Source organism: Trachinotus anak, unplaced genomic scaffold (genome assembly GCF_046630095.1).
Source record: "Trachinotus anak isolate AG129_WGS33_773 ecotype Australia unplaced genomic scaffold, CSIRO_AGI_Tana_v1 ptg000004l, whole genome shotgun sequence".
Lineage (NCBI taxonomy): Eukaryota > Metazoa > Chordata > Actinopteri > Carangiformes > Carangidae > Trachinotus > Trachinotus anak.
The window spans coordinates 21,859,597-21,884,799 of NW_027273855.1; the positions used below are offsets into that span (position 1 = coordinate 21,859,597).

Genomic DNA, 25,203 nt, shown 5'->3' on the forward strand with positions numbered 1-25,203 from the left:
CAGGAGACATTCAGTTCCTGCATGTGAAAAAAATGTGCCTGTGACAAAGAAATTTGTATTCGTTAAAATGACAGAGTGACTCAAAACTGAACAAATGATCAGTGGTGAGGTTGAACTAAGACACAGTGAAATGAAAAAATGCTTTTGTGACGCTTGCGTATTGATACAAAGCAGAAAACTGTAAAACTCAGAGTGGGACGTTCCAAGCGTGTGACACAAACAAGGACAAATTTTGAACCTTGTTACTTCAGTGTCACAGTTGTTTTCTCTTCTGTATCAGTACAGATGCTGACAAAAACTTTTCTACTCTTACAGTGTTTGTTTAACCTCAACGCTGATCGTTGATTCACAGTCCATTTTTAACAAATACAAATCTCTTTGACACACCACATGCAGAAATTTGAATTGCTTGTGTAGATTTATTTTACAGGTTTACAAAGGTTGATTTACAACTACAAACATTAGAATTATTTGTGAACATCACTTAACAAGTTCAAAATCATTTGGACCCTAATTTGAGCCTATATAAGTGCCGGGTGTAGTCACGCGCAGGACTTACCATTTCTTGTTAGTGTGGGGGTCCATAAGGTGTGGTTCTGGCCTGAGTTAGATTCTGGCATCCCTCTGAAAACACGTAATGGTAATTGTATTAAATAAAATTACTTTCCATTGCAGGACAAACAAAGACATTTAAAGCAGCTCTTCTTCTAACTATGAAATGTTTTTGAAGTATTGTAAGGACTCAACATAAGATACTTAATCATCCATTTAAATCTGAAATAGCATAAACTGTAAGTACAAAGGTGACATTTAATAGTAGGTACGGCTAACACACGTTAGAGTCAGTGTTTTTGTAAACAGTTCTGTACAGATACAACAGAAGAATGTGTAACACTCAGCCTTTAAAGTTCCTACACCGTGTGAGACACTGAAGATACAAGTAGAATTTTAACCCTATTTTTACACCTGAATATGATTGGACAATGACGGTCCAATCACAGAGAAGAGTTCAATCAGAGGGCAGGTGGTTCTGTTGCCTTCATCTCCACCATAAATCCATAAATTTTCAAGATGGACGACAGCGAGGGGTTGATAATCCTTTACATCTTTCAGTAGTTTGCAGTAGACATGAAGGCAACAGAACCAAATTTGTACTAGTGACTTCAGTGCCAAACACTGCAGGAACTTTTTACAGTTTTCTGCTCTGTATCTGCACACAGATGTTAACAGAAGCTTCTCTCACAGTGTCTTTATGTAACTTCACCACTGATTGATGAAAGTTCAATTGCTATCTATACATTACCAGAAATTACCAGACGTAAGATTTAAAGAATTTTAAATGTATCACAATAAGTGATAAGATGCTGAGAGACAGGAGTCTGGTGGTTATTCTGTTCCCAGTTCACAGTAGAGATGCAACCAGCTGTATATATGACTCTCCTCAGCTCCGTCTTCTCCCTCTGCAGCTCCTCCATGATCCCTGACATAAATTTATTCTTCTTCTCAGTCAGCAGGGCCTTTAGATCTGGATCTATTTAAATAAAAGACTTGTAAAAATGATATGAGGTTGATGTGTATTTGATCACTTGTAATGATAATAATGTAACTGCACATACATCAAACTCAGAATAACAAATCTAAATAAATGCAGGTGAAACAACTTGTAAACACTTTTGTTGTCTTTATTATGCAACACTTAGAGTTACTCAACAATCACTGTGTTTACAGTTATTTGACTGATAAATCAAAGTTTAGGTGTGAGTGCCCCCCAAAATCTGGTAACTACTGTACTTACATACAATTTTTCAAGATATTAAGATGTGTGTGTGATTTTTGTTTCCAGGTGACCCACAGACTCAGTCCAAACCAACTGAGCCTCCTTCAAAATAGAAAAAAGTCTCTGCAGCAAACGTAAAACTCCACCAACACTCATCTCATTTGGACTTGAGAAAAAAAGCTCTGAAAACAGCAGCTGTGGTCGTCCTGGATTCCAGTGGTATCCGATTTTTACAGCAGAAAAAAAACATCAAAACATGTATTTAACCTCCTCAAAACACCCTGCAGTGTAATCCTCTCCTCCTCTGTCCATCTGTAGGAATATTGTGTTCAAAACACTCAGACTTTCACGCAAATCTGGGCTGCAGTCAAAAGGTCCTCTTTGCTTAGGAAGGTTCCTGACTAAGTGAAATTACCTGGAAGTACATAAGTAGGAACCATGATAAGAGCTGGGCGAATTCTGAGTCAAAGTCTGAGACGGTGGACCTCCCAGAAAAGAGGCACCCCCTCACCCCACCTTAGTTTAATTTTTTTGTTTAGCTCATTTCCTGGATGGGAATCATAATTATGTTATTTCATCCCATAGACACTCAACAAGTGAACCAAGTTAGCCTAATACTGCTGTTTGACATAACTTGAGACTAAACCAAATACATAGAAAAGATCTGTCCTGAGGCTTTCATTAGTTTCTGACTTTGAGAAAGTGGGAAACACAGTTAAATTTCCCAAAACCACTGTATCTCTGAACTATCTTTTTAACCAAATCACACAAATTTAAGATAATTTACGTGATCTCCTATATATTATTTCCCTAACATTCACTTAGCCTTCCAGAAACTGTGGGGAGCCCCTCCACTGAGGCCCACCACCTACTTTGAAAAGGGTTAGGGTTAGGGTCACTAGGTTTACTATTTGTATTATCTTTGTAAAGTGTGCTGCTTGTAATTATTAGTGTTCAACAACCTGTTCATTTGAAAATGTTTAATTAAGATGTTTTAAACCCTAACCCTCGCATTTTGAGACTAATTAAACCCATAAACCCCATAAGGCTACTGCTCCCACAATACTGATATTTTTATTCGGAGATAGTCTGGGGCGCAGTCAGTCAATGGTTAATCGGTTAATTGTGAACAACGTTGATATATACTAAAATGAATAATTCAGCATGTTGCATAATTCAGTTGTCAAAGATAGCACCTAGACTACTAGGCTCTTTATTTTCTCCCTACTACAAAAGAAAATCCATCAACACTTTAGAACGAGCATTTACCATGACGCAGCACAGAGATAGCGAATGTAATCATCAACAACTTTACTTTACATCAAACAATAAGAGTCACTCAAAAGACCACAGTCAATCTACAGTGTTGGCTTGTTTTTATTCTTCATGACAAAACAGGTCAATGAAGGGTCAACTTGCATACACATAAAAAGTTGAGGACCACCAAATGTGTTATGAGGAGTGTGTGCATGTCGTCTTCTAGAACAATTTACACAGAATGCAGACCACATAAATACAGGTAAAATATTATACAACAATGGTAATTAAATTATACACACATCTGCACAGAGAATTAAATAGATCAAAAAAATCCATTTACAACCTTCAAAGCAACATGACATTAAGTCAAAATATTTTCACTTTTCAGCATGAGTTAATGAACAGTCAACTGTAAACAGTCCAGCTCCCCCTGGCAGACCAACTTAGTATTATCGTTTTAAAACCTTATTGTAATGTTGTACATATGTTAAATACAGATGGTGACCATTAATTCAGGGGGAGCTCATGTCAAATCATTCATTAGTTAATACCAATGAGTTCATACAAGGCATGCTAGCTTAAAAGAGAAAATATTTTACCAAAATGAGATATCACTTTATTCAGTGCTAACACTGCTCACTGAGATTCCTCAAAAGCAGATAAACATACCTTCAAAAAAAAAAAAAAAAAAAAAAATCACAACTACAGTGTTAGAGTAGCCTCTATTTAGAAAATGTGATGTTGTCTAAAAACAACAGACAAGGTCAAAACCAAGGCACTAAAAATAATAATTAAAAAAGAAATTAATCAGCAGGATGTGGCCTCTTTCACTAAACCACAGGACAATTGAGCTTTTAAAAAAAGTGATGTCAACATTTTCTTGCACTCAGTTATGATTTTTCAAACATCCATTTCCAAATGTGGTCTAAAGGTCATAATTGGTCACATCAGATCAATTCAATTTGAATTTAAACTGCACTAAATCAGACAGGTGGTGTTACAGTGCCAATGTTGACATATGCAATGCCGATCTCAAATCACAGCCCTGGCATCAAAATACTCTATAAGCAACTCATGTTCTGCCTATCAACGAACATGTGTTTACATGGTTAAAAAAAAAAAAAGTTTATTTTTTTCTTTCTTCTTCCTTCTTTCTCATTTTGAAACATTTTAATTTCTTAAATTGAATTTATTTATTTATTGTTGTAAGTCATAGTGGGCTGCAAGATGTAAAGCACTGTGTGATGCTTACAGGACATTATTGTTATTTAACTTTTCTATAAGCAGCAACCCTATCAGCAGCCTGCCAGCACTATTAGCATTCCTAAATGAAAACAATGGATGCTGTAGCCATAGGAGAAGAAACTGTTTGCTGTGGGTAACACTACTTCATTACATGCTTACTTTGGTAGCACACATGAGCATGGTGACATTAAATGATGGTATACAAAACATGAGGATCGTTGCTAAGCTCGAGTGATAAAAAGCAGAAGCAGAATGGGAAGTTATTATAACTTTGCAATCAACAGAAATGAGCATGGCCCATCAGGTTAGTATTAGTTCTGGTGAAAACAAAGCCAGGTAAATTTTTTTCACTTATATGAGCCCGTGTCTTTTAAAACCCACAGCTCCACACGCAGATGAGTACATTATCAGCCAATGTGATGTTTGCGCTTGTGTCACTACGCACCCACAGATAAATTCCCAAAGCTGATTACTGTGAGAGATGTTAAATGGCTGTTATAAAATGACTGCAGCCAGCCACTGTTGACTGCAAGTGAAGGGAAGTTTCAAAAACCTACCCTGATCCTAAAGAACAGCAGGAAGAATACAGGCACTGTCCTGACTTGGTCTGCATAGCTTGCAAAGTAAGATGCACATTTAATATCTCCCAAATCATGTATCTGATTACTCGGTGTTTGACCTGAGGTGGTGAACTTATGGCTGATATATTTCCATCAATGAAATGGCGTGTTTACTGACCTCTAGTTAAAGGGTGTGGCTGAAGCCAAAGAGCCAGACATGTCACGGGATAGATAAGAAAGGGCATGTAACTGTACCACCAGTAACAGGGAGAAACCTCAAGACTATAGCAAACTTTCTACTTTAAGGATAGCAATTATTTTAGTAAGGCTGCATTGTTCTATAAAAATCACTACCTGGGACGTCTATCACAGATGATCTAATAACTTACAGACACTAAAAGACACAGGACAGGCCTGACTAGGATGCCAGACTAAAGGCAAGAGTGTCAAGATATACAGCCTTAAAACAGATTATAGCCTTGAATCAAAGACTGAGGACAGTAATACTGTACATGAAAAGTCTCATTTTGGAATAAATACTGTAAGTGGTTCACCACAACATACAGCCCTGAACAAGACCAGATGAAGTTGGAACCACTTTGGACAAGATACAGTCAATGACTTCACAGAGCAATGAGCAGCACATTTGTCTCTTCATCCTTCTCCAGGCTGCATGCAGGTTTCTCTGCTCCAAGCAGAGAAGACCAAGAGGGCTGGATGAGAGATTTTTTTTTCTTTTTTACTATTTTTTTAATCCATGGTTCTGGTGGGTAGAGTGAGGAATGTAGCATCGTATCTGGGATGGACAGGATGTCTTGAGTCAGGAAAGGAGGAGGGAGCCAGGGAGTCAACATGAAGACAGGTCCTTATGGAGAAGAAGGGGTTTGGAGTAATGGAAGGAGTGTTTCAGCGCTACAGAGACAGGGTGAGACAGAGACAAAAGAAAACATTTAGTTTAACACAAAAAAAATAAAAATTTAAATTAACTTAAAAAGGTGAGGGAATTTTATAAGGATCAACAGATCAATACAACATATAAAGGATCAGCAAATTAGGGGCGTTTGGTTAAAGAAAAATGTATAATTAAAATAGTAAAAATAATTTTTTTAGCCCCAATCAGAATTAGTACTAAAAAAATTGTGCAAAAACACAAGTGATTGTTCCAAATATTAATGACAGTTTATTAGATATTTTATATAATAACTATATAGCTTATTTAATATTTCTAACATAATGTATAGTTATAGATAAATTAGTTTAGTATAGAGCATAAATCCTCTGGCTACTTCATCTCATCGCCTGCGAGATGATTTCGAGTGTGAGCTGCGGGCCCTGCCAGATGTGGTCTGAGCTTTATTACCAGAACTCTTACTGACATTAGTGTGTGATTCCTCAATGGTTCTATTTGTGGAGGTGGCTAATCTACGTCTTGACTCTCTGCACACTCCAGTCATCCTGGTCTTACCAGGTGGATTGTGAACAGAGGGAGATGTGGTTGTCAGGGCCCCTGAAGATTTAGCATTCAACTGAGAAGAGACCGAGTCTGACTGAAATGTGTTACGGCATGCAGCTGCTGTCTGTACAGAATTAGACCTGGGAGCCAATGGTTGTTTTCTTCGCACAGAAGTATCTACGTTTGGTTTGATATCAGGCTTTTGTTTACTTTCACTCCATGCTTCAGATCTGTTAGGATAAACTCGCAAAGCTTTGGAAGAGGTTAGATTATCTGTGGATGAAGAAAACAAAGAAGACTTAAGCATAGTGGAAGAGGAAGGTACGACACGAGTTGTGATGAAGGTGTCCTCACGTGCAGGGACTGAAGCCCTCCGGCCTGATGCACCCTTTCTTGAATCACTGACTTGTGCTTTGACCGTTATGTCACTGTTCACAGAACTGCTGGAACCTTTACGTGTCAGGGAGTAGCCAGGACTCGACGCTACGTAATAAACATCACTGACACTATGACTTCTAATGAAAGTGGCATCTCTTGGGAGACCCTTGCCTCTACGAGACCGGCTGCTTGTCTGGATGTGGTTGTCAGGACTAAGAGAGAGAGGGGTTCTTACAGGGCTTGTGTGGAGGCTTCGTGTTAGAGCTCGCAGGTGGTGCGTGGCCATGCCGGAAACGCTGCTGCCAAGAACTGGGCTAGCCCGTGGACTGCTCCTCAGTGGGGGGCGTGCCGGACTGCTTCGGGGACTCCGAGGGGCCCTGCCTGACTTGGTGGCCAGTTCTTTGGCTCGGGAGCGGCGAGGGCTGCTGTTCAAGCTGTGGGGAGACAGAGGGGCCTCCAGGTCCTCCAGACGCTGAGTAAGAGCCAATTTCTGCTGGATGGCCATACGCAGCAGAGAATTCAGGGTCTTCTTCTCATCCTCGGCGGCTGCCAGCTGCCTCTGCATCTCATCCAGCTGGGTGACATACTGGTCACACCTGAGAGATGCACACACAATGAAAAGATGCAACGTGCACAAGCAGGCAAGACCAAATTAGAGTACAAAGCCAAAGACACAACACACGTTAAACATGACTTGTAGGCCTAGACCACACCCACCCACCCACACACACACACACACACGTTTATTAAAGAATATCTTTTTCTCCTTCATTCTTTAAAAAAAAAAAAAAAATCTATATTCACATGAAAACGCAAAACCAAAAGTCAAGCACTGTCAAGAGCATGCCAAACCAACAGGCAGCAGTATAACCCTAATTGTAAAGCCATGTTGACCAGTCAGAAGCCAGAAAAGAAGTTATTACTGGTTCAGGTAGGCTAACAATAATGACATCACAAGCCAAAAGTCAGTTTTCCCCATCTACACTGAACAACACTGAAAACAGTAATTTTTCAAAAGATCTGTTTTCAGTGACATAAGATGCAGTTTGCATGTGAAGGAAAGGCTGAAAAGCAAATACCTGTGTACATGTGGACTAGGCCATGGTGTGTGAGGCACAAATTTTTAACACCATCTGTGACCAAACACTACGATTAAAACTAAATATTATTTTAATTATTACTTGATTAATCTAGCAGTGTTTTTCATTAATAAATTACTTGTTAAATCTACTAGAATAATTCACAAATATCGTCAGAGGACAAATTGAGTGACACTGGTTATGTTTTTTTTGGATCACAGAGAAATCCATAAACGCTCAATATTTGAGAAGCTGGTGCCAAAAAATCTTGTTAAATACATGTGAAGATGCCAACAATAAGAACACACATGACTGGTCACATCACATGACCAGTACCATAAAGTCTAGAAAATCTGTGCTGGTTTAGACAGAAATGCTCCGTCAAAGCTAAATAGGTCAGGATAGGATGGCGTCTGAGTCCAGATCCGAATGGCAGTCCGCCCATTAGTGACCTCTGTCATACACTGTAGAATTGCAGTCACTCCAGTTATCCACATGATGGCACCACAAAACTTAATTATAAGCAAAGGGGACCTTTTTAAGCTGTAATCTTTAGCCTGTTGCAACAGACAGGAGTCCTTGACCACTGTCTGTTCTCCAATCCTTCTTAAGGATAATCAAATGCCAGCTCATAACTGTCTGGAGAGGGCCTAGACAGTCTAATGCAACCTAAGAAGATTTTCTAGCATTTAATAACAAACAAAAATGCAAATATTCCTGCAGTATATTGCAAAAAAAAAAAAAAAACAGAAAAAAAACAATTAGCTCAATCACTCAACCCATTACAAAAGCACTCCTCCAAACCATCACCATGCCAACTGATGCTCAGAAGAGGTTAGTCATTAGTTAGTGAGGTTTAACCCTTGATAGCACCTTCCCATACTATCTAACGTCCCACCCATCTTCCACCAACATGAGGCTTCTCCTTCCCTAAGGTGACCTGGCTTGATGGGACAAATCTGTCCTGGGCTCCTCCCCGGTCGGCACAGGGCAGAGCATGTGGTTCGTAATCTTCACGTGAACCAGTGGATTGTCCACAGGCGTAATAAGCGTATTAAGCTTATTACATGAGTGGTAGCAAAAGCTGTACCACAACAAGAGCACCATTACTAAGCATGAAGAACAGTAGCAAAGATGCAAAGACCAGACAATCAGAGCTAACTAACATGTTTCAATTAAAAGAAACTTTCAAGCAATAAAAAAAAATCTTTGTCACAAGACAAAATAAATGCAAGTCATTTTTTCCATTTAAAAAACACTAAATACAACACTTTTTTGTCAGACATAAAAAGGAAATCTTACCGGCTAGCAAACATGACTCGGAGTGAAGAGAAGGTGGCGGCATCCTCCTTCAGGGCTTTGAGCTCGTTCCGCAGTTTCATCATTGTCTCTGACACCATGCTCTTCTCTGTCTCATACTTGGTCTTCAAATTGGACAGGGCCAACTCTGCAGTCTACATTGACAAAAAATACAATTACACCATCATATGCTAACATACCACCTCCATTACTCCTTCAAAGTGGGGTTTGAAGTACATATTATCACGCAGGATTTGTACAGAACAGACATAATATGTTAATAGTACACATATTTCAAACTGATGGCATCATCATACACAGGAAGTGTTGCTGATCAAACAAGCTATAAGTGACATTATTAATGTCTCTGTTTTCCTATTCTATGAGATTACAACATGTCCTCTGTTTTACAGAGATTTGTATCAGAGCTTTGAAGGTCAATGAAAAAACATTGCTTCGATTCTGATAACAGTACATAGCCGAAGGCCTGAGCCTCAGTTTGTCCTTCCCATGTGAGCACCTTTTACACATCTGTGACTTGAATACAATCATCATTGCATAAGTCCCACATGTAAATGCCATAAGAACATCACAGGCACAAACAGTCCAAGAAATCAGACTTGAGAAAGTAAACTACTGTATGTGAGCATGGCCCTGCCAAGCAGATTATCTTGAGTGTTTATGTGTGTGTGAGTAAAAGGGAGAGTGACAGCTCAGGGAAAGACAGAAGCAGGTCATGCAGTGCTTGAGGTGCAGGAAAGGGGAGGGGGGAAGAGGAGTTCAACCTCACACTGTACTCAAGGTGCAGAACCATGGGAGTACAGGGGACTGTCTAGACAGGACACTGATCATACAGGTACACACTGCTTATGTGAAGATTATGCACGGATAAGACTGAAGAAGAGGACTTGCTCTCTTACTTTAACAGGACAGGACAATCATCTTAATATCGAAAATACTAAATTTGGTCAGTTTTTTTCCATGAGGCAGGAGAAAGACTAAATTTCATAACAGACAATCCTATCAGGTTCTTCTTGTACATATAGAGAAATGACTGAGGAGTAAACTAAAATGGAGAAAGGAAAGCTTATTTTCAATGGCAAGCTACCAATGAACTGCACTTTGATCTTGGACATTAGAGGGCTGCCTTGTAGTCCTTGACAGCTCAGGTTGATATAATTATCGATTCTGCTATTGATTATCAGTCCAAATCCTAATCAACTCCCTTCACGTTCAATTCCCTGTGTGGTAAAAAAGTAGGCCCACACAGGTTTTCGGCATCAAAACAGCTGTTTTATCATCTCTGAGTCCAAACAGTGTAGAAACAGAGTAGAAAAAGGGCATGTGTGTGTGGATGAAATGAGAGCATATTTGTAATGCATTCCTTTTCATTTAGGTTTTCTTAGTCAAAGAAAAAGAATCTGCTAAGCCTGCCTGCGTGTTGCTAATGTTATTATAACGTAGGATATTTACCCTCTGCAATGGACGCAGTGTTTCCCACAGGTTGAGAATTTACTTGTGGTGCTGGGTGGCGCAGCATGTGACCGATGTGCATACACAGACTCATGCAGTTTAAAGGGGGAGAGTGTAACCCAGGTTATTTTCTGTACCTACAATTTACAAATGTCCCCTAAATGCCTCACATGCAGACTTTCAGTAGATGGTACAATTTACTGATGTTCCTGAAATGCCTCACATGCAGACGATTGGCAGACACTAGCTAAGTGGGGGCTCAGTTACTGCAGCACACGCAAATCAGTGGCACTCGTGTGTAGTGTCAAATAAGAGCCATTAGTGGAAATTAAATCCATGTTGCATAAAAAGATGTTTTAGCATATTGCTTGTGTTTCAACACTTACTTAAAATAACCATTTACTGACATTACAACTAGGACTGTTGTCTTTCTTTGTGAAGTGAAGCCACGCTTTGGACCGATTCTTCCTCTCTGCCATGACTCCTTGTTGCATGTTACCAGTAGTGTAGATGCACGAGTTTGACGTCATTGTTTTGCAATGCGAAACTATCAGAATTAACGGCAACATTTTTAACAAGCCGTGGTTTGACCTACCTGTTTGTTAGCCTTGAGGACAGTCCTGAGGGTAGCAATCTGTTCCCTCTTGGTGCTGAGAAGGGACTTGAGTTTTAGTACTTCCTCCAAGAGGCTCTCAGCGTCCCGCTCTGCCTCTCCGCTGCTGCTGAGCCCCGAGTAAGGCATTGCACCCCTCTGACGACACAGGTCCACTGCCACCTGAGAGAATATAAAGACACTTATTCATAAAAGTGAGATAAGTGTGATTTTTTTCTTAACTGTTGTAATTGTAATTTTTGTTGTAATTTCAGCATAGGAAAAAAAATTGTTCTATAAAGAGTACATAGTTTTGCATATCTAAAAATCCCATTATTAACAACAGTGAAAATGAAACAATCTGTTTAAAATGTTCCAAATCTGTGAAATTCATCTTCAGAAATGAAGAAACAAGAGCAACTATATGTGATTTTAAATATGAGTGTTCTAGACACTTGTGTTTTCTGAAAGGATTCTATGTAGTGGAAGCCACAACACAACTTTGACCCCTGATAATCCAATCCATTCAAACCCACATGCACGTGTCAACAAAGCCCACACTAGGCAATGGATTTGTACAGACATGGGAGCCTCTCAGCTACTTTTAACAGTCTGAGCTGAGCATTAAGTTCAGCAAGAAATTTGTGCAGGAGGAAATGCCTTTCCCCAGAACAAAAGACAGGCTTTCACTGATCAGGCTACAAAGAGGGAGTTAGAGAATGTGCATCGGTTAAAACTTTCAGTTCACAAACAATCAAGTGGTAGAATAGCACTCAGTGATAAGCAGTACTGTCTTACCCAGAGGTGTTTGATCTGGCAACGAATGACTGCTACCAAGTTGCGGACATTGGAGGGGTCCCTGAAATCGAGGGTGGGGGACCCAGGGCAATTCGGAGAGTCTGCACTGGCTCCTGCACTGTCCACCTCACCCATAAACTGCAATGCTGCAGCTTTGGAGATGAACATGTCATTGGCTCGTGGCTTCTTCTGGGCGGTGTGCTGGGCATAGACATGGTGTGATCTTCTTGCACTGCTTCCTCCACCACTTGCCCTGGCACTATCACGGTAATAGTCCAGGGTGACCCGTTTGGGTGTCAAGTTGTTGCACACACAGATGTGGTGATAGAGGTTGGACAGCTCCTCAGAGAAGGCCAGCAGCTCTTCCTGGGCAACACTCAAGTGCCCCTCTGAATCAATTGCCACTTTTCGTGTGGCTCCAATCTCCTTCTCCAGCTCACCGATGCGCTCCTGGTCTTGTTTACTGGACTTGATGCACTGCCGGATCTTGTCAGCCAGCTCCTGGGCCTCTGCCCTCCAGCGATCCTTCTCCTGCTTGTATCGCTGCTCCAGAGTGTTATAACGAGTTCCTGCCTGAGACAGTTCATCTCGAAGCTTCAGAAGCTCTTCGCTGGCTGAACGCATGCGCGCCTCCAGCACCTCCTTGCTCTTGGTGTCTACCTCATAGTCAAAGACGCCATTCCCTCCATCTCCAATCTCTGTGTCATCATCTCCCCTGTCATCTGCATCCTGGTTGTGCTGCTGGCTGCTCTGCACAGCCTCCAGCTGTTGGGTGAGAGAGCCAACCTTGTCCTCTTGCTGACTGAGCGCCTGTTTGGACATTACCAGCTGCATCTGCAGTTCCTCCACTTTGCTAGCCAGGCTGGACTTCTCTCGTTCTGCCTGGGTAGACACACACATACACAAAAGATCAAACTCCTGTGGGGAACATAGACGTCTTAAATTTGATAAAATCACTTGAAGCTGTCCAATAGTAAAATAATAATACATTTCAGGTCTAAGCCAGGGTGATAGCTCTATACTTAGTCTTGATTATTTTCTATAAAACAAAAGGACAGCTCTCTATAACTCTCTCAAATTTTCCCCTCATCCCCCTTTACTCTTAATGCATTTTTAATGTAAAACAGAGGCTGACCTGATTCCGCTCCACACACTCAACATCTGGTGGGTAGGGTTACCCAACCCCCAATTTAAGTGCATCATAAATAATATATTTCCTTCAGACAGACAGGCATGACAGTTCAGGACATCCTCAGTTTTCTTGACTGCCTATAATTTGTGAGCGCAATTGTATAGTGTGGGAGTTCACTAAATTGCTTGGATAAGTAGAGTATGCAGTGTAGTGCCAGGTGTTTTTTATTAATACAGACAGGCCAACACACTAACACACAGCGGATGTGGTCTAGAGCAGGAAGCAGCAGACATCCCTGTCAACAGTTTTGTCACACAAACTAACCTGTAAGAGAATCTCACTACTCGGCTCAACAAAGGGTGACAGAGTTTAAGTTAGTTTAGTTAGAACAGATGTTTTCATCTAAGACTCATTTCAACAACACCGTGCTCCGTGTTAATGGAAAAATAGTATCAGCAACAGTATACAGGCTACATGCACTACATTACCATTATGAAGAAGCCATTTTGTTCTCATTCATCACTGTCTAAAGCTCTAAGTGGATGTAAAAAATATATAAATTCTAACTACTGCATTATTTTAAAAGTCTTCTTAATAGTGCTAAAAGCTAACTGGCACCAGAAGATCCTGTTATACACAGGCAAATTTGCAAAACCAAAAAATTCTAATATTAAAACTAATATTCACTTTTATTAGAGGTTTTCTGACATTTGAATTTGACTTACACCTGACCTACACCTGATGATTGTGGTAGTATTGAATTTAATGAATGTTCAAACACCCCAGACGGTTAACCCGCTCCTTTTATCTTGCAAATGCAAATTGCACACAAGGTATCCCATAGTAAAACAAACAGGAAATCTGCTGATCATTTCAAGATAAAAAAGGAATAAAACAATTTTAGTTTTTCTTCCATCTCATTCTCTAAATCACATATAAGCCTGGCGACATGATTTTGTGGCAGTCATTTTTGACCATGCACTTCCATAATTTAAACATACTAATACATTTTAAAGAGTGGTACATATTGTCCAGTTGCCTACCTGTAGGAGCTGCTGTTTCAGTTTCTGACTGTCGGAAAAGTGTAGCTCACTCAGGAGGTCTGACACCAGCCCAGAAGCTGGAGCACGCAGGAATACGTCATTGTTGTGTGGAGTAGAGCAGCGATGGATGAGGCCATTAGTTTTGGAGCCCCCCAAGTGAGGAGGGTGAGCAGAACCGGGAGCAGACCCAGGACCATTATTATAGCCACTGTCCTGGTCCTCTCCCTCACCTACTCCCTCTCCCCTCTGGCCCTCCTCCTGGCTGTCATCCAGCTGCTCCAAATGGAGCTCCAGGTTCCCCACTGCCTCAAAGGGGTTAAGGGTCAGAGCAGAGAGCTCTCGCCGCAGACTGTTCTTCTGCTCCCTCTCCTCCTTCAGGGCTTCCAGGGCCTCATCCAGCTGCATCTCTGCTATCTCCCTCAGCCTTGCTGCCTCCTCCAGCTGAGCTCGCAGGTCATCCTGCTCCTCATTCTTCTGGGTCAGTTCCAGCTTTATCGATTCAAACTCAACCTGAAATGTGATAAGGAGCGTGACTGCATGAAAGTCTATATGTAAGTGTTTCTTTGTGTTTTTATGTAACAGATATATATACAAATTCTAGCCCCAACATGCAAATATACCAATGCATTCAGTACAATAGTGTTACAGCCACACACCTAGGTGGCCTGGGTAGAAAAATGGCAACTCCAAGGGAAATTATAATTGGTGGTGACAATTTCATTATCACCACCTATTATAATTTACATTGTTAAATAATGTTTCTATTTAATAAATGAAGTTCATTAGTTCAGAGTCTTTACACTATCATAAAATAACATTAAATGTCTATTCTTTTTAAATAAGATCAACATGTCACATTGGATACGTTGGTGTACAACTGACAGTACTTTGATTGTTTAGGAGTTTCATCTAAAACAACAAAAAATATTTTTGACACCAGAGGCTGTGGGGGTAAGGCTAGGTGCTATCTAAAAGTCAATAAAAAGGTCATGCACTCACAAACAAGTTTCTGCTACATTTAGAACTAGTCATGGACAATTTGTCTTGGCAGAGCTTCAATATACACAGAAGGACCGTCTGCATTTGGAAGCACTTGTCTCACACCCTCAAGAATCCTAAGTCTTAAGTTTTACATAACAACCCACACAAATTCTGAACATCCTTCATCATGCAGTACGCAGCATTTCTGTGCAGAATCTTCAGCATATATAGAGTAAGATATGAGTTTTTCATAACTCCCTGTATTCTCTTAAATTCAAAAGACATTGATGTTACCTGCACAGCATCCTGTTGTAAGAAGTAAATGGGTAACGACATGGACCTACATGAAAGAACTGTAATGGTGACAGTTTTTAATACATAAAAGCATTTAGATCTGTAATTCAAGATTTATATGTGTAACTTCAAAGATAGTGTTCTGATAGTGTGGCCTTCTTAGTAGTTTTCAGTTGTACCAGTTGTGTTATTAAGCATTTTAACTATGTTAAGTGCTGCTCTGCAGCATGGGCAAGCTAACATCTCATGCATGTGACATGTATTCAGTAGTTCACAACACTGTGGTAAATTTAAAGCATCTTCCAACATAACTAAATGCTGCCTGTAAAATCTCACCCATTAACAGGCATTTCGCGCTTATCTGGCCTTGAACATAGCCCTGTCAGTTGCTGACTGCTTCACGATTTCTGACTGACAGTTTCTTCTCAGCTAAAAGTACAAAAACATAATAATATGTATCTGGGGCAATACATCATTTCTAAAATTCATCCAGAACATTAGAGATAGTCTGACATTTAGTGTCCCGCAATCGCTTGTGAATCATGAAATTACTAGATTGGACCCTGTTTGCCATAATGCTACTTGCAACTATAATTATTTATTTTCTGCAGCATATTGCCAGCAAAATGTTTCATTGGACTCTCAAGGGAGGCAGCCAATCTGGGAATTCCGTAACCCGGTTGCGAGGCTTTGTTAACAAATAGGGAGGGGGAGTTTGTGGCATGCAGATCAGCTTTAATCTCATTCAGGAAAAGTAAATGCAAAAGGTTGAGCACTACAGCAACGACCAAATGGTGGAATCGTACAACCACCTATATGCACTTAACTCACACAAAAACTATACAGTACAAACCCAAAAACAAATTTAGGAAAATAATGTCAATGTTCATATAAACTTCTGTTTCCACCTATTGTAATTACACAGTTGTACAAATACTTAGGTTTAATGCTATTCATTCTAGATGGCTACAATTTTTATTCTTTAACCCCTCTCTCATTTACAAATACAGCCAGTAGATAGAACTTTAATGTCATGTGTAATGCTGTAGCTTGAGTAATAACTGACCTGGTTTTCCTTGAGTACTGACACCTGTTTTTGCAGAGATATGTTTTCTTCTTCAAGCTCGCCATTGTCCTGCAACTGGCGTAGCTCACGTACTTTATATTCCTTCACCTCATCCCTCAGATGGCCCTTCTCTGCCTCCAGACACTCACACTCCTGTGGAACACAACCACACAAAATTTTAACTGCACACATAGCAAAGTCATGTCACGCACAGTTAATTATATATTGAGGATGAGACTACACAGCTGATACATCCTCCAGTGATTAAGGGGTTCACTCTTATGCATCATGAAAAGATGGGGCAGGATTGTATACAGTAAAAATGTGTACTGATTACACCATACCTTCTTTAGCTGGTTGGACACCACCCCCAGTCTATCGATCTCTGCGTGAGCATTGCCCAGAGCAAGGCGTGCTTGCTTGAGCTCTGATTGCACTTCCTCTATGCGGGTTGCCATGGCAGCCTCCTTAGTGGCAGTTTCCTGCAGCAGGCTTTCCTCCCGGCACTCTCCATCAGCAGCTGCACGCTTTTGGCTGGTCACAGAATCCGCAAATGCCTTTACACAAACAAAAGGGGTCAAGGAATTGGCAAAACTTGCAGGATGACAGGTACAGTATGTTACACAATGGAACAACATCTGCAGTGCTTAAAGACAAATGCATTCACGCTGCGCTACTCATATCAAGACCAGGAATGTAATTAACAAAGGAAACTAAATAGGACTCTCCTGGCAACTATTAGCTGAAACATGACCAACCTAGGAAATAGCTGTTATGGTTCGGTAACAAGAAACCTTAGACCTTAACAACAGCTTCCATACATTTCACAGTTTATTTTTATCTAGCCAAGGTGGGCTGAATACACTTAACACTGTAGTTCCATGCACAGCTTGCCATAATCAGTAACCTTGACACATTATGCATCAATGAGTACTGATGGAAAAAAAAAACAAACAAAAAAAACTATCAAAGGCAACTAAACACGCTTAACTGAGCATCATGGTGCAGTTATATAATGATGCTAATTTTCAACATGAGTCCACTCAGCTTTGTTAAAACCCTGCCAAAGCCTAGGTAGATAAACAGCCAAGAAATTAGCTTTATGCAGATTATATAAAATAGCTGAAATTCTGTACCACCTTCAGAACTAAAGCGCTTTGCTTGATATGTGATTATAAAACATTGGAGTGGACCAAGTGTTGTTCTGGCACAGATTTATTGCTAAATGTCCAACTGCCTGTAAGAAGGATTTAAACATTTTTTCCCTTTTAATTTAAACAGGTAGATGGAAGAATTGTAAAATCTACCCACAGGACAGGATTGAATTTTATGGGATTACCTTCTTACATAAACCAGTTTTTAAAAGCCTGTTCGAGCAATTTAAATTCCTTCAATGCCCCTGTGGTGTATTTGTGACAATGTATACATCAGGAAACAATATAAACTTCTCACACATAATTCATTCAGTACTATGTCAGTGTAAGCATGACACAAGCATTTAATATACATACTTCCACAAAATTCAGATTTAAAAGAGAAACTGTAATTGCCAGCAGTAGTGCAACTGTACAAACTGTACTACTTGTGTAAAAACAGTTGACAGGGCGGTTGTCGGCTTTACCGCATCATGGTCAATAATCAAAAAATGGAGCAGCAAATTTGAAAAATTACTGGGAAGCACATAAGTTGTTTAAAACTTTAAAAGCCAATGAGAGGCATGTGTCACAATTCACACACATATGTGAAAGACATGGATTATATGATAATCTGATCTTTGACATATTGGGCTAATCTATTTATCTTGACTATCCGGTGCTAACCTAATTCAATCCTTAATGCTATGCACTTACGTATCAAAATCACTTTAAGGTGAACAGAGAAAATGCAGCATTTTGAAAGTGCTGGATATGGTGAGGAAGTTGTCTTAATCATTGAACAGTCTTCCCTCTGATGCCATCAGCATCAGATGGCATGCAGGAGCAGAAGTGACTGCATCACAGACATCTTTATTGAAAGTATAATATGCAGTCATAGCTGTAACAGAACTCCTACTGTGGTAGCAGAAAGACAGTTACTGAAAGGCAATGAAGGGATGAGCAATGAAATTCATGTCATAGCTGACTGGTACATATTAAGAGACAACAATGCTATCATTATAGGACTACTAGGTACACCTCAAGGCAGCTCCTCAGTTGTCCATACAAAATACAATTTTTGGGCAAGGATAAAGCAGATAAAACAATAAAAAGACAGGATAGTACTCTTCCAATGTGCATTGTTTATAATGTCTCACAATAATGCAACAGTATATTACAACAAAGACAGCAATCAATATTGTGTTCATTCCTCCTATAGTATTCTTTCAACATGGAAGGAAAAAGTGACATCCACAAACATGTGAAAATACAATATACATGCTGGACCAGATAATACTGATCAAAACTGCCAACATAAGAAATGCAGTTCATTAGAACATCTCAACTAGTGTTAATCAGACAGTCACTGTAAAATTTGAATACAAAAAAATCTTGCTTCAGTTGTAAACATTACATCATCACAGCAAAATTAGTTTGATGTAAAAATAAAAACAATTATTTATAAAGACAATGAATCAAATGAATACTGTGTGAAAGAAATGTGTTGTGAAAAACGATGGTCACAAATCAGTAGTGAGTTATTGGAAAATACCACTTGCAAAGCTGAAAGAAGAGGATCTTCACAAGCACAGATCAGAAAATCTATACTCCATTTGTTGTCTAAATATAAAAAATGTTACTAGAAGGCCTGGGGTGTACCTCTTTAAGCTGCTGTAGCTCCACTTTGAGGGCTTCATGCTCCTCTTCAAGCTGCCTGTGTTTCAGCTTGAGAGCAGAACTTTCCTCCAGCACCACCAGGCCATAACGGGCTGCCTGTAGCTTCTCCTCTGTGGCCTCCTGGAGCTCCAGGGTCAGCCGCACCACCTCAGTCTTCAGGTCTCTGCTCCCCATCTCTGCTTCCCCCTCTCCTTCCACTGCTGCACCTGCTGGGTCCGCATCTGCCTCCAGCATCCTTGCCTGGCCGCCTACTTGTCTGCCAATGTTCTACTGGGACACCTGCCTCCTTTACTCCTCCACTCTCATTACTCCAGACTACAAAAACAAAACACAAAGATGGTGGTTACTGGTTATATAAACGGCTTAGAACAATGGCCAGGATGGCAAAGAGGTTTTGTGTAAATCATATCGTGACACCAACTGAGCAAACTGCATGGGGCAAGATTCATTTTGGGATTGGTTGGATGGGAAAACACTTCTACTAACGCTCAGAAGGCCAAAATGGCCACTACGCAAATTCAAGCCATGAACTACCTAACTGATGCAGTTTGCAAATATGCATTACCTGTGACTATCAGCTAGCCATCTTAACTCTGGATATGTTACCAGTTATAACCAATGATAGAAAGTGACTATGTTCATTTACTCAGGTACTGTGCTTCAGTACTACTCCAAGGTTCTTGTACTTTACTTGAGTTATTTCAATTTTCTGCTACTTTATATATCTATTCCAGTACATTTCAAAGTAAAATGTTGTATTTTTTAACCACACTACTTTTATTTGATAAATTTAGTTACTAATTATTTTGCAGATTCAGAATAACAATACAATTATATTATCAACAAATAAGTTATTATAGATAAGATAAGATAAACTTCACAGTCTGCCCAGCAGGCTATGAAGTAGTTAGAATTAGCCCATCCTTTACCAGCTGCAAAATTTAAGTGATAAACCCATGAATGCATGAATTCCAATAATTATTCTGAAATGGGCCATTCTGTGTAATGAGTCACTATTGATATATTTTGATGATAACATATGTTCATGTTTAGTTGTAACAGTATTTCTGCACTGTGGTACTGCCACTTTTACTTAAGTAAAATTACTGTGTACTTCTACCACCACTTATTGTAACAAATAATTTCGGCTTGCACCTAGCTATTGCTGCTATTCACCTCTTTAAATGGGCTCTTATTAGCCAAAGGTATTTAAAGATCGGTAATGCTGACTCCAACCCTCGCCACAGTTATCAGGCTTTCACAATTAAACTGGGATGCATATATCCCTGATCGAGGTTATTGCTTTTCAACATCAGCACCGTTACATCTATCACAATAAGTCGATAGTTACAAATGTTAGCTACACTCATAAGGCAGTATGTTAGCGTCATATCTTTAAGTCTCCTCCACAAAGTAGCCGTGGGAACAATATGGATCGATGTTACTTTAACCACCCGTATTGACTGGGTGGGGCGAAGTTCCCCCCATTTCCTCATGTCCTCTTCTCTGACCGAAGATGGAAACACCGAGCGCCGGCTGTCCCGGTGCCAAATGATGTGTCCCGTACGCATCTCTTTTTCCTAGCCCACGAACTACCATATGTTAGTAAATTAAAGGACTTACTGAACATCGTGGTAGCCTATATGTTGAACCTGTTTCCAAAGTAGGATGCTTCCAAGAGGGCGAAACATTTTCTGACAGGGATAACGTCTCAAAATATAAGACGACACCGGGTCTGGAAACAGGACACGGCCCCGGACAGCTAACGCGAGTAGCTTTAGCCCGATGTACACAGCAAATGACACCACAATGCTACCAGCAACGTCTGGTTGAAGAATTTAGCTAGCTGGCTAGCTAGCTTTGTAACTAGCTAAATTTACACAGGCTTAGCAGCATAGACGACATCCACTGCCCAACTCACAGGGTTGTTCTCCTGTCGCAACGTCACTTGGATCCTGTCAGACAAGCTAATTAGCCAAAGATAGCCACCATTAACAAAAAACCCAGCCACTTACCCTCTGGCTTTATTTCAAAGATGGGGCTCGCCGGTTGCCCCGAAAACGCTAATGTTGCACGTCCTCCGGGGGCTGTCAGTAGCAACGGTTGCTAAACACACTAGTGGCCAGGAGCACCAGCCCGGTGGTGTGTGAACAGCCGCTTCCCTTCCTCCCACCCGGGGCTCTCGTTTCACGGGAGGTCGAGTGTCAAAAGCGCGCCGAAACCCTGAAAGCGCTTTTACTCCCTCTAGCTAGATAACAGCGCAATGCAATCACAGCAAGAAATTTACTTACATTCTGCACTTGCGTGGGTTTGGCGTGTGCTTGATGCCCTGACGTAGAAATGTGACAGTAATGCAGCGAATACAATAATAATATTTTACCAACAAACATTAAATACGAGAGAAATAACGAAAGATTAGTGAATAATACACTTCCGCTCGTAGCTTCTTCACTTCCGCTTTACTTCCTGAAAGTTGCACATTTCACTCGAACAACAGATTTACACAATGAAGATCGTTACCTGGAATATAAATGGCATAAGGGCTTTCAGAGGCGGCATTAAAAACGCTCTTGATTCACTGGACGCTGATATTATCTGTGTTCAGGAGACAAAGGTGACAAGTAAGTAGTTAGCTTAGTAACATGCCTGCCAGATATGTCTGCCAGTCTTTTAAAGTCAGTAATAAAAAGTTTAACCCCACTTTGCCCCCCACCACAGGAGACCTGCTTGATGAGAGAACTGCCATTGTTGACGGCTACAACTCCTATTTCAGCTACAGTCGAGGACGCAGCGGCTATTCAGGTTCATTACATAGTCATAACACTTCATTTTGTGTCCTTGAGTCGTGAGTGTTTTTCCCGTCAGTGTGTTTTTCTTATTATATTTAGGGTTCCCAGACAAGAGGACGTAATCTAATTAATTAAACGTCGCCATAATTGAGCTCCCTATAACCACTGCACTGCATCTGTTGCTGCTGACACACTCCTGAACCATGCAAACTAATTCACCTCCCATTCCTGATGTCTACAGGGGTTGCCACTTACTGTAAGGACTGTGCCACTCCTTTTGCTGCTGAGGAGGGTCTCACAGGTCTGCTGACCAACCACGAAGGGGCTGTTGGATGCTATGGTGACCACACTGAGTTTTCATGTGAGGAGCTGCAGCTTTTGGACAATGAAGGACGAGCCGTCATCACACAGCACAGAATCATGTGAGAGGAAAATATCTAAATACAATATATATATATATATATATATATATATAAATAATATATTCTAGTCTTTTCTAGATTTCTCAATCAGTCAAGTAGAGCTGAAATTGTGGATATCTATACTCTTTCTGTTCTGTTTTTGACTCCTCTTTTTCCCCACAGGTGTCAGGACAAAGTGCAAACAGTTGCTGTAATCAATGTGTACTGTCCACGGGCTGACCCTGAAAAGCCAGAGCGAAAACAGTTCAAATTGCAGTTCTACAAGCTGCTGCAGTGTCGGGCCGAAGCCGTACTGAAAGCTGGCAGGTGATTGCAGAGAAAAGTTTCCACAGACTGAAAAAAAAAAAAAAAAAAAAAAAGATGAAACACAGGTGTATCCTGCTTTTACCACAGACACTTTACCTATGAAACTGTCAAATGGCAGCTTTTTACTACACACACTTGTGTTGTGTATTTGAGCTTGGACAGTGGCACTTTCTATTGCTGTCTGTTTGTGACTATGTGAATTATGTGCATATGTAAAATTGCGCAATCTAATTTTTTTTCTGTTCTGTTTTTCAGCCATGTGATTGTTTTAGGAGATGTAAATACATCTCACCGACCGATAGACCACTGTGACCCCAGTGATATTGTAAGTAAAAGGTTAGAATTATTACCTTATTTTGTTAGATTGACACCACTCTTGTGTCTGTATGGAGAATATGAAGTTATAGCTAGCAGCCACTTATCTTAGCTTAGCATGAAGACTGGAAACAGAGGGACCGGCTAGCCTGGCCCTGTCCAAAGAAAACAAAATCTGGCCACCAGGACACACAAAGCTCACTAATGAACACATTATATCTTGTTGTTTAATCCATTCAAAACAGAGGTAAAAAAAAAAAAAAAAAAAAGTTTTGATGTACACAGGATAGCTAGTTACCCCTTGCTTCATGTCTTTATGCTAAGATAAGCTAGCAATATACTACAACATACATAAGAGTGGTAACAGTCTCAACAGGGAAATAAATCAGTTTTTTCCCAAAATGTAAAACTATTCCTTTAATATAAAGGAAAAATATAATATTAAATATATTATTATACTCCTAAAATGGCAGTGTTATGTTTCTGCCAAATGTGCACAGTGTATGCATATTGATGCACTCTACCTACTTTGTTTTTCTCATTACTTAGGATGACTTTGGTGAAAACCCCGGGAGGAAATGGCTGAATGGTTTTTTGCACGGTGGCAAACCTGAAGACGACAAGAATGAGGAGGAACCCAATGAAGGATCTGAGATACCTGCAACAGATCCCATCCATGGTGGGAAATTTGTGGATACCTTCCGCCATTTCCACCCAACTCGAACAAACGCCTTCACATGCTGGTCCACTCTCACTGGAGCACGACAGACCAACTATGGCACACGCATTGACTATATATTCGCTGATTGCCAGCTAGCCAAGGATCACTTTGTGGCAGCAGACATCATGCCAGAGGTCGAGGGGTCGGACCACTGCCCTGTATGGGGGCAACTGAGCTGCCCTCTCCTGCCCAGCTCCAAGCCTCCTCCCCTTTGTACTCGCTACCTGCCAGAGTTCGCTGGCAAGCAGCAGAAACTCTCCCGCTTCCTCGTTAAGGTCGACCAAAAATCAGTTCAGGCGGAGCAGAGGGATGCATTACCTGGATCTCAAGACGAGGAGGAAAGGAGGGAGAATTTAAACCCAATCGGAGCTGGAAACGTCTCTGGTAAAAAACGGGTATTAACATCAGATTCTGTTGTCCCAAAGGGGAAAAAGACAAAGACAGAAAAGACTTCTTCAAAGCCACAAGGCAGCCTCCTTTCCTTTTTCAAACCGAAACTCACTAATGTTGTTCCCCCTACTGAAGCCCCTGTCAGGCCGAGTGAAAAAATACTCAACCTGAGTGAAATGACCCCAACACAAAACTCCCAGAAAGCATCCACGACTATAGTAAATGTGTCCTCAGGCGCAGACAGAGTGCCTAGAGATGCAGAGTTAGTCTTTGATGGTTCCCCACAGATGTGTGCCAGCACCGCCACAGAGACATGTGACCGACAGGCGAAGACAAAACATTCAACCACACAGCCCAGTGTGAGACACTCGAATGCCAACAAAGGGGCATCGCTTGTGTTTTGGAAGTCAGTGCTTCATGGGCCCCCTCCAGCACCCTCCTGCAAGGTCCATGGAGAACCCTGCGTCCTTCGTACTGTAAAAAAGGAGGGGCCGAACATGGGAAAACAGTTCTTTGTGTGTGCCCGTCCTCAGGGCCATGCCTCCAACCCTGAGGCTCGATGTAATTTCTTTGCATGGGTTGAGAAGGGGAAGTAACATGTTCACCACAAGGACCACGTGTTGATTTTTCTTGACTCATTAGTAAAAGCTCTTGCTCAAACAAGCACTGTAACACTGCTACACAGGTTCTAATGTGTTGACTTTGTGTTCTTTCTTAGCGAAATAATAAAAGACAATAAAAAAAACAATAAAATAAGAAAAAAAAACTTGTTGTCGAAGGTGTCATTATTCTGTGAATTGCAGTGAGGATTGCAGATTGAATATTTAATGAACACCTCTGGATGCTGATGTTGGTCATTGTATTTGTATAATTTACTGATGAATGTCCACTAGATGGTGACACAAAGCTGAAGCCCAGGTCAGAAAGGAAAAGTCACTTTCCACAGCGACACATTTCATTGACACTGCCAGCTGCACAGCCACAGAATAACCACTGTAATATAGGCCAGTAGGCAGA

The 25,203-nt window shown here is 40.7% G+C and overlaps 2 protein-coding genes across 4 annotated transcripts; one reads left to right on the plus strand and one right to left on the minus strand.

Moving 5' to 3' along the window:
- Positions 1 to 3,136: 3,136 nt before the first annotated feature.
- Positions 3,137 to 21,672, minus strand: LOC139620935 (protein bicaudal D homolog 2). Of its 3 annotated transcripts, none has more exons than XM_071477008.1 (10): positions 21,535 to 21,672; positions 19,226 to 19,558; positions 16,775 to 16,987; positions 16,431 to 16,583; positions 14,090 to 14,599; positions 11,915 to 12,796; positions 11,120 to 11,299; positions 9,055 to 9,206; positions 6,909 to 7,269; positions 3,137 to 5,754 (listed from the first exon to the last, which is right to left on the minus strand). In XM_071477008.1, the coding sequence occupies exons 2-10, from the start codon at positions 19,475 to 19,477 to the stop codon at positions 5,749 to 5,751; spliced, it is 2,709 nt and encodes a 902-aa protein (XP_071333109.1). In that variant the 5' UTR covers positions 19,478 to 19,558; positions 21,535 to 21,672; the 3' UTR covers positions 3,137 to 5,748. The 3 variants fall into 3 exon arrangements, with proteins under 3 accessions (XP_071333109.1, XP_071333108.1, XP_071333110.1); XM_071477007.1 differs by lacking the exon at positions 21,535 to 21,672 and adding an exon at positions 21,259 to 21,400; XM_071477009.1 differs by lacking the exon at positions 21,535 to 21,672 and adding an exon at positions 20,867 to 20,966.
- Positions 21,673 to 21,676: 4 nt separating this feature from the next.
- Positions 21,677 to 24,952, plus strand: apex2 (APEX nuclease (apurinic/apyrimidinic endonuclease) 2). The gene is made up of 6 exons (XM_071477010.1): positions 21,677 to 21,864; positions 21,962 to 22,045; positions 22,274 to 22,454; positions 22,617 to 22,760; positions 23,016 to 23,085; positions 23,625 to 24,952. The coding sequence occupies exons 1-6, from the start codon at positions 21,750 to 21,752 to the stop codon at positions 24,780 to 24,782; spliced, it is 1,752 nt and encodes a 583-aa protein (XP_071333111.1). The 5' UTR covers positions 21,677 to 21,749; the 3' UTR covers positions 24,783 to 24,952.
- The last annotated feature ends 251 nt before the right edge of the window (positions 24,953 to 25,203 follow it).